At 36.0% G+C, this 17,748-nt stretch overlaps 3 protein-coding genes and 1 pseudogene across 3 annotated transcripts; 3 read left to right on the top strand and 1 right to left on the bottom strand.

Moving 5' to 3' along the window:
- Positions 1-5: 5 nt before the first annotated feature.
- Positions 6-2,212, bottom strand: LOC120182294 (protein SAWADEE HOMEODOMAIN HOMOLOG 1-like; the record flags this gene model as incomplete). The annotated part of the gene is made up of 7 exons (XM_039187284.1): positions 2,050-2,212; positions 1,288-1,373; positions 1,140-1,185; positions 858-996; positions 363-429; positions 150-201; positions 6-44 (listed from the first exon to the last, which is right to left on the bottom strand). Coding segments are annotated over exons 1-7 (486 nt in total), but the record flags the coding sequence as incomplete, so codon positions are not given.
- A 1,548-nt stretch (positions 2,213-3,760) lies between these two features.
- Positions 3,761-9,110, top strand: LOC120182307 (endoribonuclease YBEY, chloroplastic-like). Its single transcript, XM_039187298.1, has 12 exons — positions 3,761-4,226; positions 4,659-4,910; positions 4,992-5,087; positions 5,444-5,621; positions 5,781-5,864; positions 5,943-6,043; positions 6,315-6,407; positions 6,839-6,910; positions 7,034-7,153; positions 7,279-7,329; positions 7,853-8,041; positions 8,788-9,110. The coding sequence occupies exons 1-12, from the start codon at positions 3,828-3,830 to the stop codon at positions 8,953-8,955; spliced, it is 1,803 nt and encodes a 600-aa protein (XP_039043229.1). The 5' UTR covers positions 3,761-3,827; the 3' UTR covers positions 8,956-9,110.
- A 1,754-nt stretch (positions 9,111-10,864) lies between these two features.
- Positions 10,865-14,322, top strand: LOC120182317 (annotated as a pseudogene).
- Positions 13,584-16,223, top strand: LOC120182314 (oleosin G-like). The gene is made up of 2 exons (XM_039187306.1): positions 13,584-13,591; positions 15,590-16,223. Exon 2 carries the CDS (start codon positions 15,602-15,604, stop codon positions 16,061-16,063), a length of 462 nt encoding a protein of 153 aa, XP_039043237.1. The 5' UTR covers positions 13,584-13,591; positions 15,590-15,601; the 3' UTR covers positions 16,064-16,223.
- Positions 16,224-17,748: the final 1,525 nt, after the last annotated feature.

The following is a 17,748-nucleotide window of genomic DNA, read 5'->3' as shown; positions in this document are numbered from 1 at the left end:
TTCATCTCATCAGCCCCAAATCCAACAAATCTAGCAAGAACTTCCTACAACAAATGATGTTTTATCAAACAACTTGTAAATCATCGTATTAGCTGATGAAGGGCATCAGTATCATACAGAAGATGCAATAGTACAACTTAGTTACTTACAGCTTCACCAGAACCAAGAAGTCGTTGTGTGAGAAACGTATCAACATCATACCTGCACATTAAAATCAACTTATTTTAGTACGAGCTTGGTTTAGATAGTAAGATTTCCCGTGACATAACAGAATAAATACATGTCAATATACGTAAAGATGAGGACAACAACCAAAAAGCCTAGACGGTTTCCGTTGAATTAATGTAGATTCATGAGCTTACCATGCTCCATCTTTAGATGACTTTGCCTCAAACTGTAGTTCCGAGAGGTCACAGACCTTTTCTCCCACTTTTGAAACCACTCCAACAGACAGAGGGGGAAAATTAGTCTCCAGAACATGGAATTAAAGGGATGGTGGTTAAGTTATGTATAGCATTTTTATGTAATGGTTTCTAGAACACAAAGCAAACATAGAAATGACCAAGAAATCCGTATTAAATTAGATACTCTCGGTCTATTCAAGTAGAAGTAAAATAAGAACTAGGATAGTGAAGGCCAAGCCACCTCTTCCACCCTGTTGTTTAAAGAGAGACAAAGGATCGATTTTGTGTAAACAATTAGTTTATTTAAAACTTCACGTTCAAGAGCAATTGCGGAGAAGCATTTCCTCAATGCTTATAGGACTTCCAAGTTTTATGAAATGGGGTAACAAATTGAGAATCTGAAACTTTGCCAATTTTGAACATTTCGATTTTTGAATTCCCAAAAAGACAAACCTTTGAGAAGCCGAGAAATTTGAGGTCCATTGTCCAGAGAGCAAGTTTCAGAGATCCTGGACTCGGTTTTGGATGTATCGCTTAAGGAAGGAACCTTAGATGTGCTTTCTTTCTGCCTAGCTAAGAACCAACTTCGTACCTGAGAATTAATATGAAAATAGTGGATCAATAGGAGAGGTCTTAAACTGTTAACAGTAACACCTTAACCATATTTTAAGGACAAGAGGAGAAACAATGAGATAAGTAAAGCTAAAATGGAAGCAAGAGCAGATAAAGAAAGACCTTGGTCCATTTAATACGAGGTTTGCTTGCACGATATGCGGATGAGCTGCAAAAGCAATATACATCATCTAAGTCCATGATAATTCATTTGATTAATCAAAAAGGGGAAAAAAGGAGGACTGGGGAATATACATGAAATGCAACTAACCTGAATTTCCTAGCAATTTTTTGACAAAACACCTTACTCTGCAGTAAATCTCTTGGTCCCACTAACAATTTCTCCATCTTCTTGATCTGTACATAAGTACATGATAAAATGGGAAAACATAAGTTCTATAATCCCATAACAAAATACCTTTGCAGAAACCACAGACATGAGACATCAAGGACCAGATTGGTTTTGCTTAGAGCAAAATATTAGAATCAGCAATGCACAAACATTATGATTATGTCGAACCAAGAAGGTTAACTATCCTAATTTTAGTACGAATGCACGAAGCATCACACAATGGATCGGAACTACGACATACACGATCCAGAATCAAGACAATAGCTCTAACTTCACATGTTCATGAATTACAAATAAACATCAACATGCATGCAAAAGCTAATCAGAAGCAGGAATACGGACAATACATATACTTGTATAGGAAGCCTTCTTTTTGCTTACATTGGGAAATATCCATATACATACATGTGTGTGTGTATGTGTATATATAAACATGGCACCATTTGTTCCAGACCTCACAATTTGAAGCTCAATTTCTTAACTATCTCATTCATAAACAAAACTACCATTGCTAGCAGTATACAAATACAATATACTAATGAATTTCCTATAAGACAACGAACATGAAAATGAACAAAAGAGCAACAGCTGAAAAATACACATTTGTTAAGAAATGGAAAAACTGATGACCACTCAGATAAAGAAATGCCATTTAAAAACAAAAAAGAAAGAGTTTTTCACCTCGGCTTTGGTGAATCCAGATAAGACCGCTCTCTGTCTCGGGCGTGGACGATCCATCAAACACTACGAAATAGTGTGTGTTTTTACTCTCTTTTCAAACAGAAGATGTAAAGTTTGAACTCTTCCTACGATAAATTGGTGTAGGCAACTGGGAAATGATTTTTTTTTTGGGGGGGGGGGGGGGTTATGCAAAATGGAGTCTTGGTTTCAGTGGCCGTGCTTTGCGTAGTCAATGGCAATTTGAGCGCTTTTAAGTTTTGGATTCAATTAATAAAATTAATTGCAGTATGCATCCTTAAATTATGATATTCATTCTAAATTAGTCCTTAAATATTCAAATTAGGATTGTAAACGAGTCAAGTTGAGTACGAATATTGTTAAGCTTAACTTAACTTGAAAGTTTAAAGTTGAACTAGAATCGGAAGATCACAAGCTTATAATTTTCAAACCTCAATTCGAACTCAAAATAAAAGTTTAAAGTTATCCTCGAACTTGAAAAACTCAAGCTTAAATGGTTAATCCTTACTCTTTTTTTTTTGGATTTTTTAGTGTTGAATCGTTGATTCAGTCCAGATATTTTCTTCTTTTCCTTTGTTGGCTGCTATTATTTGTTGTGCTTGAGGTATGAATATGATTTAAGGGGATGCCATGGTTGTGTTGATTGGTTTGATTGAGGGTTGTGAGGGATGAATAAGACAGTGAAGACAGAGATGAGCTTGACCATTCGTCAGTCAAAAAGTGATCTCCAGTGGGAGGGTGAAATTGTCAACTGTGAGGGTATAATTTGGGGTTTAAGGTTTGAGATATAATTTAGGAATTTAGATATAATTAAAGAGTATCTTTTATAATTTATTTATTTATTTTTATTTTAATCATACTTGGTATTAAAATTTTAATAAAATATGACATGTCATATGAAAAATAATAATAATCTACATCATTTTAGAATGATAAAAAAATTCAATGTATAAAGTTTAGTGATTATATTGAAAACATTGAAAATATAACAAGTAAAATAGTAGAGAGAATAAAGTTCAGTGAATAATGATGTAGTTTATCTATAAACATATGACCGCGAAAGAAACAGTACGAACGCAACGCGCCAATCTTTTATTCAGATGCACTAAAATCGCGCGGTCTTAGTTTCTCAATCGTTTTTGCTGGAAAAAAAAATCTTTCTCCCAATTTCTCTCTCAATTTAAAAAGAAAACAGAAAAAAGGGGGCGTTCATTTCTCTCTCAATTTCTCATCTTTTCTATTTCATCTCCTCGGCTCTCATCTGGCTCTCATCTGGCTCTCATCTTCGGTCAATGTACTCTCTCCTTCTCCCTCCATAGTTGGATCCACGAGTTTCTTTATAAAAAAAATTCATATGTTTACTTTGATGTTTGGCTTTTGTACTAAAGCAGAAGGTTAATTTGATTCATCCGTAATAACCGTGCTACAAATGGAGGCCATGGAACTGGTCCCCGTTGCTGCTGCAATGTCTCGCTCTCATAGCCGGCTGTTCCCGAGAGGCCGAGACATCTTCCAACTCATTACTCAAATGATGAATTTATCTTTAATTTTTATTTGATAAAAATAATTAAGTTATATAAATAAATATGTTAAATAATTAATAGTTGTATAATATTTGTAAAATATTCATTCATATATTTTAATTAACGTCTACAAACTTTAATTACCTTGGAATATACCGTTCTGGTTCTAATACATTTCAGTTTAGGCCTCAAACAAACCTTGACGCTCTATCAGCTAACGAGAGAAACAAACTCTATATGCTCATCCGCTTCTCTTTTCTCCGTTCTCGTCTCCCTCCTTCCTCCCCCGCCATGGCGTCCACTATTTTACGCGCCGCCGCCACTACTCTCTCGCTTGAACGTTCCCCAACTACCTTCTACATCCCTCGCTCTTCTTTCAATCTATCTCCCCCTCGCCGCTCGGGGCGTTTCGTTGTCTCTTCCACATCGAGATCTTCTCTCTTCTGTCGGAGATTTCACGCTCTGTGCCGCGGAGATGGAAGGAAGAGGCTTTTGAGGCCAATGCGATTCGTTTCGGCTTCGAATAAGGACTATCGGAAGATGAGAGGACGGCCGGCGAAGAGTAAAGAGAAGCAGTTGGATCTCAGTGTTAGTATTTGCATTGAAGAAGAGTTACCTGGTGATCCTGAAATTTCGGTATAATACTTTACAATTACATTTCAAATGATGATAGCTTTAACTAATTTTCATTGTGGTTCTAGAGAGGAATGAAAGAAAATGCTACTAAATACGTTTTTTTATGCTTCATTTTATTTTGGTTTCTTTAAATTTCCTGCATTAATGAATTTTCTGTTAGTTTATAGAAAGTAGAGAATGAAAAAAAAAAGAAATCACATAGCGAATTCCAGCTGCCCTTTTTGTTCTATTGCTACGTACATTTTGCAGAGCATCGCACAGTTACTTTGCCTTAATGTTTATACGTTTTTGTGCTTTATATTTATTTTATGTTTCTTTAAATTTATAGTATTAACTAAATTTCTGTTAGTTTCTTGAGAGAATGAAAGAAAAGAAATAGGCAATTTCGATTCCAACTGTCCTCTTTGTTTTAACGCTGAGTACATTTTGCAGAGCATTGCGGAGTTACTTCGTCTTAATGTGCCAATGGCAATGAAGCTAGCTTTTGAACGTATAACAGATTCGAATTATAAAACAAGAGATAACTCCATTCAAGATTTAGGTGGGTTTGAGAGCGTAGAGTTGTCTGTACTACTTTGTAATGATGAGTTCATTCGGAAACTAAATAAGGAATGGAGGGATGAAGACCATGCTACCGATGTCCTTTCCATGTCTGAACATATTCCTGAACTTAACCTTCCTGTTGTAAGTATATCTGTTGTCTGAAATGTTTTCTTCAACTCGTTAGTGAAACCAATTGACACTTCTTTCTTACTTTCTTTGCAGCTTATGTTGGGTGACATTGTTATTTCTATCGAGACTGCTGCAAGGCAGGCAGAAGAAAGAGGGAACACACTTATTGACGAAATACGCATCCTAATGGTTGGTTCAGTAATTTGAGCTTTCTCCATTTCTTTGCTTTGGACATGAGAGTCATCACAATAATTTATATTAGACTTTCTTGATAATTTAATCACAAAAGTGGCCTTATATAATTATGGTCTGAATGAAATTGCAAGAAATGAACTTTTCTTTAGAAGATAACACACAACACACACTCAAAAAACAATCATGGAGATTTATCTGATTTATGTGAAACGCCAAAATGGCAAATTTGTTGGTAAAAGACAATGGATATATTAGGACAGTCTTTCTACTGATGCAGCTTCCAAAGAAGTTAGTATCAGGACAGGAAAACTTAATGTGAGGGTGACTCCAACTTTTTATCCACTTTGAAGGTTCATGGATTTCTGCATCTGTTGGGTTTTGATCATGAAATCAGTGAAGATGCCGAGGAAGAAATGGAGGAAGAGGAGGAATTTGTTTTGAACAGTCTTGGATGGAAAGGAAAAGGACTAATACGGAGTGCATATGATGCTGAAACTAATGAAAACCTTCATATTGAGAATTCAAACGGTACTCTGTTTTGTCCTTTTCTTTACAGTTTGACCCTTTAAAGTCTTTTTTCTTAACATGTGAGATTTATATTATTTTTTTCTGCGTGTGTTCTTTAATGATTTTGAAACTAAACAATAAATCATACTAATATATAATTCAAGTTAGATAATCTTACAGAAAAATTGACAAAGGACAAGAAGAAAGAAGGTAGTCTTCGTTTCTACAGACCAAAGTTCAAATGCATCTTCTGTGATATGGATGGTGAGATTATTCCCACTGTAATTCTTTTCCTCGTTAGTTCTGATACCATACCTAATGCTTTTGTAACTTTAATGCTAGGCACACTGCTGAACAGCAAAAGTCAAGTTTCATTAACCAATGCAAGAGCTTTGAAAGAGGCAGTATCAAGAGGCGTAAAAATTGTGATAGCCACAGGAAAAGTAAGAACAATGGGCGCTTTTTTTTTCTCATTCTAATTCATCGATATCAGGATGTTGTTCAAGAAGTTTACAGATGTGTTATCTCTTTATCTAGCAAACTGAAACATATGCGTATATGCATGTCCTATATTTTTAACCTCGATGGTACTAGCAATCTTTACATTATGAGTTGCCAGATAACTCATAACTTCGTCTTTTTTTCCTTTTTAATCTGACATCGTGCTTGCTAACGAAGATATTGATTACCAGTACCTGACTTGTTACTTGTCAGGCGCGTCCTGCTGCAATAAGTGTTCTGCAGATGGTTAATTTATCTGGCAAAGATGGCATCATCTCGGAGCACACTCCTGGGGTCTTCTTACAAGTACATTTCCTTTGTCCATGCTGATAGCGTCTGTTTCAATTGCATGATGGCATGAAACTTTTTATAACATCAATTTGTAAGAGTAGAGATGCCAAGCTGAAAAGTTGAAGAGATCTCTTCTTATAAGATATTATTGGGCCCACACAGGCCTCTAGCTCCTGATGTTTTTCTTGCTTCCTTTTTTGTTTTCCTTTTATTTATTTCAATGAATTTATTTTGCTTTGTGGAGAACTCACCACAAAGCTTGTGCGGTAAAATTCTACTATTTCATATCTAACCCAATGCTAAAATCTATCCAGCACATTTTCGGTGAACCCAACTAAAACACAATTTAAAATTTGATTCTGCACATTCTTTTGCTCGAAAACCTGTGGCAGTTTAATTTATTACCATAGTGTCGCTCAATTTGGTTTCTTTCATTTTGGTCGCAGGGATTGCTGGTTTATGGGATAAATGGTCGAGAAATCTTTAAAAGGAATTTAGATCCAAATGTTTGCAGAGAGGTAATAAATCTTGTCTTTGAAGACCCAAAATACAAATGTCCCGATTAAGAATAGTCATGTAAGATCCTTTAAAAATAAATCCATTTTTTTATTTCACAATTCAACCTTTATTCAATTTTGCAGGCTGGCCATTACTCTTTGGAACACAAGGTTCCTCTCGTTGCATTTTGCCAGGATCGCTGTTTAACGCTATTTAATCACCCTCTTGTTGACACATTTCATACTGTATATCATGAGCCAAAGGTACTGTATATCATGAGCCAAAGGTGCTGTACACTGTCATATACTTTTTCCTTGTATTAATACATTTTATTTGTTGACCGATAAATTTTTTATAATGTTTATGATACACATAACAACTTTTACAGGCAGAGATTATGCCTTCAGTTGAGCATATGGTGGCTGCTGCGGACATACAGGTAGAGTCAAAGATTCTCTTCATCTTTTGTCTTTTGACTGGCCGGAGGTCTTCCACGGAAGCTGCTCTCAACCTGGCGTTGGTGGACAGCCTGCTACCCTACCTCCCCCTTACCCCATTGCATATGGGAATAGAGTTTTGTTGTTGTTGTTGTTGTTGTTTTGTCTGCAAGAACTCAACATTTTCCGTAGCAGAAGAGGAAGAAAGCGAGCTTTGGCGATTGTTTTGTTTGTTATTGGTTTTGAGTGGTGTTTTGTTATTAGTTCAATGAGCAAAATCTTCAATATTCTTACAAGTCCAGTGCCAATTCTATATTAAATCCTAAATGTGAAAACCGGAGGCAGTCTTTGCCGATAGCTACTACAATTCTAACATAGATACATGCATATGATATTTCTGTTGGTACAAGGTGCTTAAGATTCTTTGTTTAAGTGCCATTTGGTTTCACTCGGTTTCCATTACGGAATCCTAACCCATTGATTTTGTTGAATATGGTCATTTAGTCACGTATTCTGGATTTGCAGAAGCTGATCTTTTTCGACACTGCTGAGGGAATAGCAACTAATCTGCGTCCATACTGGTCAAAAGCTACAGGAGATCATGCTAATGTTGTCCAAGCTGTACCTGACATGCTTGAAATCGTTCCCTTTGGGACTTCAAAGGGAAGTGGAGTGAAATTGCTACTTGATCATTTGGGTGTCAGTTCAAAGGAGGTACTTCTTAACCCATATCTTCTTCTATCTTCTCTTTCCTTTCACCCAATTTGCTTCGATAATCGTAAATTATCCACACAGCAAATCCAGCATGCATGTTTCGCTAACTCGGAGAACTAGCTGCTAAATTATTCATTTACCTTTTTACATATATTGAAGTTGAACTGTCGCGATACTGACCGAAATATGCATTTGTATGAGCTTTAAATATAGTGCATGCTTATAGTGACCTCTGTAACTCTACAAAAATGTTAAATTCTGCTTAGTGGCACTGATTTTCTTTTAAATTGATGAAAACAATACATTATATTAAAAAAATAATCTTCCTAAAATCGTAGATTAACTATTCTTAGCCAGCACCTACAGGCTAGAGACGCCCATTATGAGAACACATAATTGGATGGGCATGAGAACGGGGCAAGATGGTTTTTTGGCCTCCCCACCCTAACCCAAAAATTGAAGACTTCCATCTGACCTTGACTCGACTCGTAGTTTCATGATGTTTCAACTGTCCGAATTTTGTGATAGAAAAACTGTCTCGACTTGATTAGACACGAATAATTTGATTTTTTTTCTTTACATGATAAGGAATAATTGATATTACAATAATTATCCCAATATAGTAATTATCCAGGTCGACCCACATTAAAAAAGATTACCCCATAAGATTGGATCGAAGCCTATCAAGTTAGAGTATTTTGACCATTCCTACATTATTCTTCTTTTATCCTTCTATTTGGCTGTAGATTATGGCCATTGGTGATGGGGAAAACGACATGGAAATGCTTGAGTTAGCATCTCTAGGAGTTGCTCTCAGCAATGGATCGGAGAAAACAAAAGCTGTGGCTGATGTAATTGGTATTAGCAACGATGAAGACGGTGTAGCCGATGCTATCTACCGGTATGCCTTCTGATGATCCAACTTGACGCTTAATATATACAACAATAGCCTGCAATTTAAGGCTCTTTCCCCCTTTCAAATGGAACAATTAGGTCGACCTTACATAGCTGGGGATGAATTTATCTTATCTTCTTTGCTCAATAATTTATTATTATTATTTTCCATTTTGAATGAGAAAGGAAACCTGTATTTTTTCTCTTTAAGAATCACATTATTTTTGGATTATTATTTGATACACATTTATTCTCCACACACTTGTAATTGAACAATGTAAATCGAACCAAAACTCCATGAAAGAACTCTACCGAGTTCCATGTTAAAGGGCACGAGAATTATATCTCCTATGGAAACAGCTGCTGATTTAACGCGGCGGGGGTTAAAGGAACGACATTATTTGCCATATAACAGCTTCAAGCTTATTGGCAAAAATGGAACCCTTGCACACTCACCTTCAGTTCTGGCATTCAAACATTTTTGTCAAACTGAGCTCGAGAATTCTTCTTAGCACTTCCCAACACGGTTTTATCCTCTGTAATTAAGTAAGCTGTAATTAGGGGTGCTTATCGAGCGAGTCGATTGCGAGTTGGGCAATGCTTGACTCGTGCTCGTTAAAAAATTTGTTGCTCAACTCGATTCGTTGCTTGTTAAGCTCGTTAAAATTTAGCTCGACTCGTACTCATTAAAAAAAATTTAGCTCGACTCGTTAAAAAATTGTTGTTCAACTTGTGCTCGTTAACCTCGTTAAAATTTTGCTCAACTCGTGCTCGTTGAAAAAATTTGTTGCTCAACTCGTGTTCGTTAAGCTTGTAGCTCGTCTCATTGCTAGTTAATCTCACTAAAATTTTTATCTTATTTTTTTAAATATAAAATCTACTAATATTATATAGAGCTTAATATAAATATAAATTAATAAATTTAACAAAAAATTATCAAGAGTGTAGGGAACAAATTGAAAGTCTAAACTCTAAAATAACAATCCACAAATACATTAAAATAATAATTAGAGTTTAATTTTTGGGAGTAGTAAAATAATAATTATTAATTTAGTATTTTATTATTATTTATTATAAAAATAATAGATTACTCATTTTATCATCTTTTTATTATTATTATTTGTAAATTAATAATTTTTTAAGATAACTACGAAAAATTATTAAAAATTTAATGAGCTACTCGTGAACTTATCGAATCAAGTTGGAGTTTGCTCGACTCAATTTGTTAAATTCTCAAGTTAAACTCGAGTATAAGTCGAATTAATTTGAGTCAAAATTTTATCGAATTTTGATCTAATTAAATTTGAGTTACACGAGTTACTGAACTCATTAAGCCGCTATCGCTACAATCTATGCTGTTAACAAACTAGGATAGCCATATCATTACTTGAGGAAAGTGGTTACATCAATTATAATTACTAATATCTCCGATTTGATTTATTAATTTTCAGTTCAAATTATTTTAGATTTCAATTGTTTTAAGTTAAAATCATTTATTTAAAATATTAATTTTACTTTAGATAACTGACTTCTTACTATTAAATTAGATGGATTTATATTTAAATTTAAGTTAATCAAGTTAAACTTTCGAATTTGGAAAGGAAAAAAAATCAATATCTCTCGACACGTGGAAAACCAGCGGAGCAGGAAAGATACGATAATAATACAACATATGCGGCGCCAACTGTTTTAAAGCAAAAACCTCGGATTTAGACCCAAAGCCCAAACGACGTCGCTCCTTGTTCTGAAAGTGCTCTCTCTGGTGTAATTAATCCAAATTTCTTTACGAGGACAACTCTCCTATATACTATCAATTTATGATTAGCCACAGATTCTTTCCAGTTTTTTTTCTAAAGAAGAAAAGGAAACACTTGCACCATTTTAATACTAAGAAATACAAGAATTCTTCAGCTATTCACCGTGACAGAGAATCGAACATTCCCATTTCCTTTAGAGAAAGCGAGCGATGGAAAATCCCGGCGATACGCAGATGAAGTTAGTCACCGGCCCCGGCGGTTACGTGCTCGAAGATGTTCCCCACTTCACGGATTACCTGCCTGATCTACCTGTAATTTCTCTTATTCTTTATGTATTTATTTGTTTAGGTGTTTCGAACTGATCCGGTTTCTGTAGATCAATAGAGACGAGGTGCATATTGTTGAGATTTTTTTGCTTAGTGATAGTAATTTTGTAAGATTTGGATGTCATTACACTGTTGATTGTTCAGAGCTCTGATTCCTTTTTTTTTTTTTTACATTTTGAGTGCTTAATTATTTTACTTCACTTTAGATCAAGAGTGACGAGGTGCGCATGATATTATTGAGATTTTTGTTTAGTCATTGTAATTAGATCTGCTTTTGATTTTATTGCTTAGTTGACTGCTGAGAACTCAGTCGGTCAGTCCCCCCCCACCCCCCATTTTGAGTACCTTTAAGCTACTGATTTTCCATTTCAGTTTCTTCCCCTGTTTATATAAATATAAATTGCATTTTGTTTTACTGATATATGTTTACGTGGCAGAGCTATCCCAACCCATTACAAGATAATCCAGCTTATTCAGTTGTCAAGTGAGTAAAATTAAACCTGAAAGTTTTCTTCAGTTTTGGATTTTGGTTGATGCTGGTTTGTTTGATCGGCTTTTTTTATTTGCAGGCAATATTTTGTTAATGCCGATGATACTGTCACTCAGAAGGTGAATCCTATAGTCTACTTGCTTGGGTTTTGCATTTTATGCAAATTTTATTTGAAGTTGTAGTCAATTTTTTATGACTTACATTTTGTTGAAGTGGAGTAGGTGGAGAAAGAATGCCTTAAAAACCTTTTTAACGTTATTTGTTTGTTTTATGTGTTGCAATCACAGTTATAAATTCCTACGGATATTCCTTTTTAATCGATATGGTTAAGTGATACACTTGTTTTATTATAGATTGTTGTTCACAAGGATGGTCCAAGAGGGGTGCATTTTCGACGTGCAGGACCACGCCAAAGGGTAAAATTCTCTCCTTGCCTACATGTTATTGGGTTGAAGTTATAAAATGATAAGCTATGGGCAGTTCACTGACTGACCGTTGTTATGCTTATCAGGCGTATTTTGAATCCGATGAAGTGCATGCGTGCATTGTAACATGTGGTGGTCTATGCCCCGGGCTCAACACAGTGATCAGAAAAATTGTTTGTGGCCTGTATCACATGTATGGCGTCAGAAAAATTCTTGGAATAGATTAAGTAACCTTATGGTATAATACTATCGATTACTTGGTTTATGATCAGTAAGAGCAACACCATCACTTGGTAATCTCACCCGAAACTTATATTTGATGCACCTTTAGGGAGGGTATAGGGGTTTTTATGCAAAGAACACAATCACGTTGACTCCCAAGTTCGTCAACGATATCCATAAACGTGGTGGTACAATTCTTGGGACATCAAGAGGGGGTCATGACAAATTTAAGATTGTTGACAGCATTCAGGATCGTGGAATCAATCAGGTACATTGAGGTGCATGGGTAGATGTTTTTTCTCTGAGCCTCCTCTCTGTTTGTTTGAATTTATGAATCTAATATTTTTTTCCACATGACTGCTATTGCGCGGGTTCTAATTGTCTCCTTTAGCCGTTCAGGTTTATATAATTGGAGGTGATGGGACACAAAGAGGAGCAGCAGTAATTTTTGAGGTATTAGCATTTGGACTTTTTCTACTTTCTGCAATTGTCAAGTAAGGAATATGTTGCATAGAGGTCTATCAATTTAACCAAGGCTTAGTCTTGGTCCTCGTGGATAAATCTACCAAGTATTGTTACAATCCCTTTAAGCTATTATCGCATGAATTTGAATGCGAAGCAATGCAACTAATCATTGTCTTATGTTTAATGATATTGTCAGGAAATTAGGCGACGTGGCCTCATAGTAGCTGTTGCTGGAATTCCAAAAACTATTGACAATGACATTCCGGTATTTCTCATCTTCAAAGTTGTAGTTCTCAATAAATTTTATTCTTGACACCACTTGAAAGACATGTTATTAATCATTGAGATGGCATTGTGCTGGGTTGCTGATTTTGGTTCAGGTTATTGACAAATCATTTGGTTTTGATACGGCGGAGGCCCAACGTGCCATTAATGCAGCACATGTCGAAGCTACAAGCATCGAGAATGGCATTGGACTGGTGAAGCTAATGGGACGCTATAGTGGTATGCTTATTTACAATTATAATAGATGGACTCTTTACAATTATGTAATCGCTACTTCGGGTGTCTCTAGTTTTGTTTGTTTTTGGAATCGGTATTTTCGGATCCACTCTTTGTTTAATCTTATTTAATGGCGCTGCAGGTTTCATTGCAATGTATGCTACTCTTGCCAGCCTTGATGTTGATTGTTGCTTGATTCCAGAGTCACCATTCTATCTTGAAGGAAATGGTGGACTTTATGAATATACCGAAAAACGACTCAAAGAAAACGGACATATGGTTATTGTTATAGCCGAAGGAGCAGGACAGGATCTTCTTTCTGAGAGCTTGCAGTCCATGGACCAACAAGATGCTTCGGGAAACAAACTTCTTCAAGATGTCGGGCTGTGGATCTCTCACAGGATAAAGGTACAGACTTCAATTCACATGTGGCAACTGATTAGATGTCTATGTAACATTTATCTTTAACCGTCTTCAATCACTTTGTGTAGGAACATTTTGCGAAAAAGAAGATACCCATCAATCTTAAATATATAGGTTAATTTCTCGTTTGCTCTTTATTTACTTTTTCCCCTCACCAAATTCAACCTTTTAGTAACGTGCAAGATATTTGACATGAGCAATTTGGCTTACAGATCCTACATACATGATCCGGGCTATTCCTAGCATTGCTTCTGATAACGTTTACTGCACTCTACTAGCTCAAAGTGCAGCTCAAGGAGCAATGGCTGGATATACAGGCTTCACTGTGGGTCCTGTCAATGGTAGACATGCTTACATTCCATTTAATATATGTTCCACGACACCCATTTATAACATCTGTTAGTCAAAGTTAGTAGGTTAACATCTGTTAGTGAACACTGTTAAAAGGCTTACGATTAATATCTTGGGTTGTAATTTTAATATGCAGCGTATCACCGAGAAACAGAACAAGGTGGTCATTACAGATAGGATGTGGGCAAGGCTGCTCTCTTCGACTAACCAGCCTAGCTTCTTGAACCCCAGAGATATTGCCGAATCAAAGAAAGAGAAACAACCAGCAACCGGCATTTTGGATGATGGAAATTGCAAAGGCAGAACATCAGTGACCGAAGACGATCCTTGTATGTCAGCTAATGGCTTGCCGGATGCGGGAAATTGCAATGGCGGAATATCGGTGACCCAAGACAATCCTTGTGTGGCATGAAAACTTCCCTCTCTACTATCCTGAAATAATCAATTAAAATGGTAACTCGGGCCTTCAATCTCTGCTATTGTATGAACTACTTGCAATTTTGAAATGTATGATCAGGTTACATTTGGAAGGGTCGGGTTGGGCCAGCCCAATTTGAATTTTATATTATTCAGGTCACTTTTGGTTTTGAATCATTTTCAATTCTTGTCGCTTCAAGTTTGGTCATTTATGTTACTTGTTCAAGCCATTCTAAAACTCAGATAGTCTTGAATTTAGGTTTAGAGGAATTATGATTGTTGTTCATGTCCACGTTTCAATTTTATTTTCAATTTATGACTTATTTTAAATTAGTCTAATTTTTTTTTAATATTTTAATTTTACTCTCAAACTTAAGATTTAAAGATTAATTTACAGATGAGATTAAAACATTTTAAAAAAATTAAATTAATTTAAAATAAATCATAATTTAAGAGTGTAATTAGAATTTTTATGATAAACAAAGTTTGTGTGGGACTTGATTGAATGGGGTTTTCAAGTATCGTGCCATGTGGTGTGAACCGGTGACAAAGAGAATCACAGACGTTCATATCCTTCATGTTGAAGCTTGGCATCATTCTTCGCATGTCACGACACAAGCTTATCTGTGGGTAAAAGTGAAATGTTTCGGGATAAGCCATGATGAAACGTTGTCGTTATGCCATTCTAACCAGAAAACAAAGATACTTGCCTTAAGCGGCACATACAAGTATCAGTTTTTGGATAAATCTTCAGCTCAATTTTCCAAATATGTACCATCACCTCTGAATTTACAAGCTTGGTCCCTTGTCTACATAAGAATTTTATCTAATATTTAATAAAAATATCTGTTTATAATGATATTTCAATTAAATAATTTGTTATTTTATTTACTCTTTAAGAAAGAATTGCCTCAAAATGCCTTTACGAGGAAGCCGTTACTGAAACAAGTCCCATGCCCCAAGGCTAAAAACCGATAGTAGCCTTATGAAAACCACGTTTCGCCTCCTCGTGAACCCACAACCATGCAGAGCAGCTCAAACCAACACGCGCCACACCCAAACATATTAATTGACACCCTCTTCTAGACTCTAGAGAAGCAGAAACATATTTTGATACCCTCACCTCTTCACCCACCACGAAAACCCTCTCCACCGTCCGCCACGTGTCCCCCTCCTCGGTTCACCCAACTCCTTATATCACCGCCACTTCCTCTCATCCTCACTCTTTCTAATAACCCTCTACTCAGCTTCTTCTTCATCATCAAACAGAATCAGAGATTTTCATCATCATGTCGATCAACGATCAAAACATGCCGATGACTCAGAAGCTCTACGAGTCAGCTCCTTCGTCTCGTCAAGTGGCCAAGTTCTTGACCGCCTCCACATTGGGTGCAACACTGCTATTCTTGTCCGGGTTAACCTTGACCGGTACGGTGATTGCCTTGATCATTGCGACGCCGTTAATCGTTATCTTCAGCCCTGCTCTCGTCCCGGCGGGGATAACGATATTCTTGGTCATAAGTGGCTTCTTGTTTTCCGGTGGGTGTGCGGTGGCGGCGATAACGGCGTTATCGTGGATGTACTATTACGTGCAAGGGAAACATCCGTTGGGAGCTGATCAACTTGATTACGCGAGGAATAAGCTTGCGAGTACTGCTAGAGATATGACTGAGAAAGCTAAGGAATATGGACAGTACGTGCAGCATAACGCTCAAGAGGTTACACATGGCCAAGGATATCAGAGTTACTAAAAAGTGTGGGATTTTAGGGTTTAAGAATCTTTGTTGGGTTGACGTCTTGTGTTTTATTTTGTTGGTTTTGGTACATTATGCTTTTGTAATTTGGGCTGCAGGGTTCTCTTTGTAGCTTAGAATCTCTCGTTTTTTTTAATAAGAATTCCCTTTCGGTCAACAGCTTAATTTTATGGTGGAAATACTGGGATATTGTGTTGAAAAATATTACATTATCAGTTCTGTTGCATAGGTTGATGGTGCTTAAATGCTGTAGAGAATGATGGTGTTATGCTGTGGGCGGAAAACTGTTGATGAACAATGATTACGGAAAATAGGTGTTTGGGTTCAACTTTCTCTTCTTAAAAGTTATCAAAAATAGGGTTTGGGTTTGACTTTATCTTCACAAGAGGAAGAGAGAGAGGAGAATAAAAGAACCAGAGAGACATCATCTCGTAAAATGTAATACTGTCTTCTATACCAAGTGATGACTCTACATGAGTGACGCTTGCTGGTATATTTCCTTAATACCAAGAGTGACTGCCATCAGATGATTAGACTTGGGATGGACCGACGGAAGGGAATTGGCAATACCAATCGCTCCTTAAAATATTAATTAGAGAAAATTTAAATTACTTTTATTAAGTATTTTATTTATTTATTTATTAAAAATTATAAGACCGTTTCACCTAAAGTTTCTAAAAATATTTATAAGTTCGGTATATGTATCGAAATTTTTGTTAAAGATGGTCGAATCGGAGCTACTAAACATCATGACATGAAGGGTACACCTTCATTCTCCATTTACCGAGACGTGATATGAAGGATATAATAAATTTTTTTTTTTAAAAATGGGTATCAAACACCAGAAATTTCATTATGAATTACAAAACAAACAAGCAGAAGAGTTTTCGAATCCATTTCAAAGAACATACTGAATATATTATATGAACAACCTATTTGTATTTGTACTAGCCATGCATGTGTTCTTTAAAATTCTGGATTTGACTGTTGTGAAGAAGGCATTTCATTTTCATCTTACGTGTAAAAGGATAGGTCTCATTCATCTGTACTTTACGGATGATCTGTTAATTTTTTACAAGGAACATCTTAAATTCTATTCTAGGAGGAGTCCAATGCATTCTGGCTGAATTCTATGAAATGTCTGATTCGAAATTAAACGCTGCTAAAAGTGAACCTTTCTCTTTTGGAGTTCCTGATAGTCAGCTGCAGATTATTCAAAATGTTATAGGTTTCAAGCTTGGATGTCTCTCTGTCCGTTTCCTTGGGATTCTTCTTGTGACTTGCAAGCTCACTAAGAAGGATTGTCTTCCTCTTCTGCAAAAGATCAAGGGTAAGCTGGGGTAGTAGACTGGGCGTTTGTTGAGTTATGCAGGGAGACTTCAACTCATCAGATCTGTATTGATGAGTATTGCTAATTCCCAAGCTTATAAATAGATTTCATCTTCGCATGAGCTCCACCTTCAACGTTGTAAATAGTAGACTTTGCATAGCATAGGATATTCCCTACAATTTTGTTGGTGATCCCATTTACTTTGTAACTTTGCAACAATCTTCTGCTTCTTAGGTAATATAATTGAAACTTATTAAAAAGAAAAAAAACTGAATATATTGTTAAGTCAGGTTGAAGTCAAGTAAATCGTTTCGAGGTTTGAAAATATTTATAATTTCGAAAACCAGCATAC

Source organism: Hibiscus syriacus, unplaced genomic scaffold (genome assembly GCF_006381635.1).
Source record: "Hibiscus syriacus cultivar Baekdansim isolate YM2019G1 unplaced genomic scaffold, ASM638163v2 tig00112636_pilon, whole genome shotgun sequence".
NCBI lineage: Eukaryota > Viridiplantae > Streptophyta > Magnoliopsida > Malvales > Malvaceae > Hibiscus > Hibiscus syriacus.
The sequence above is the reverse complement of the archived record's forward strand: the minus strand, read 5'-3'. Positions and strand labels throughout refer to the sequence as shown.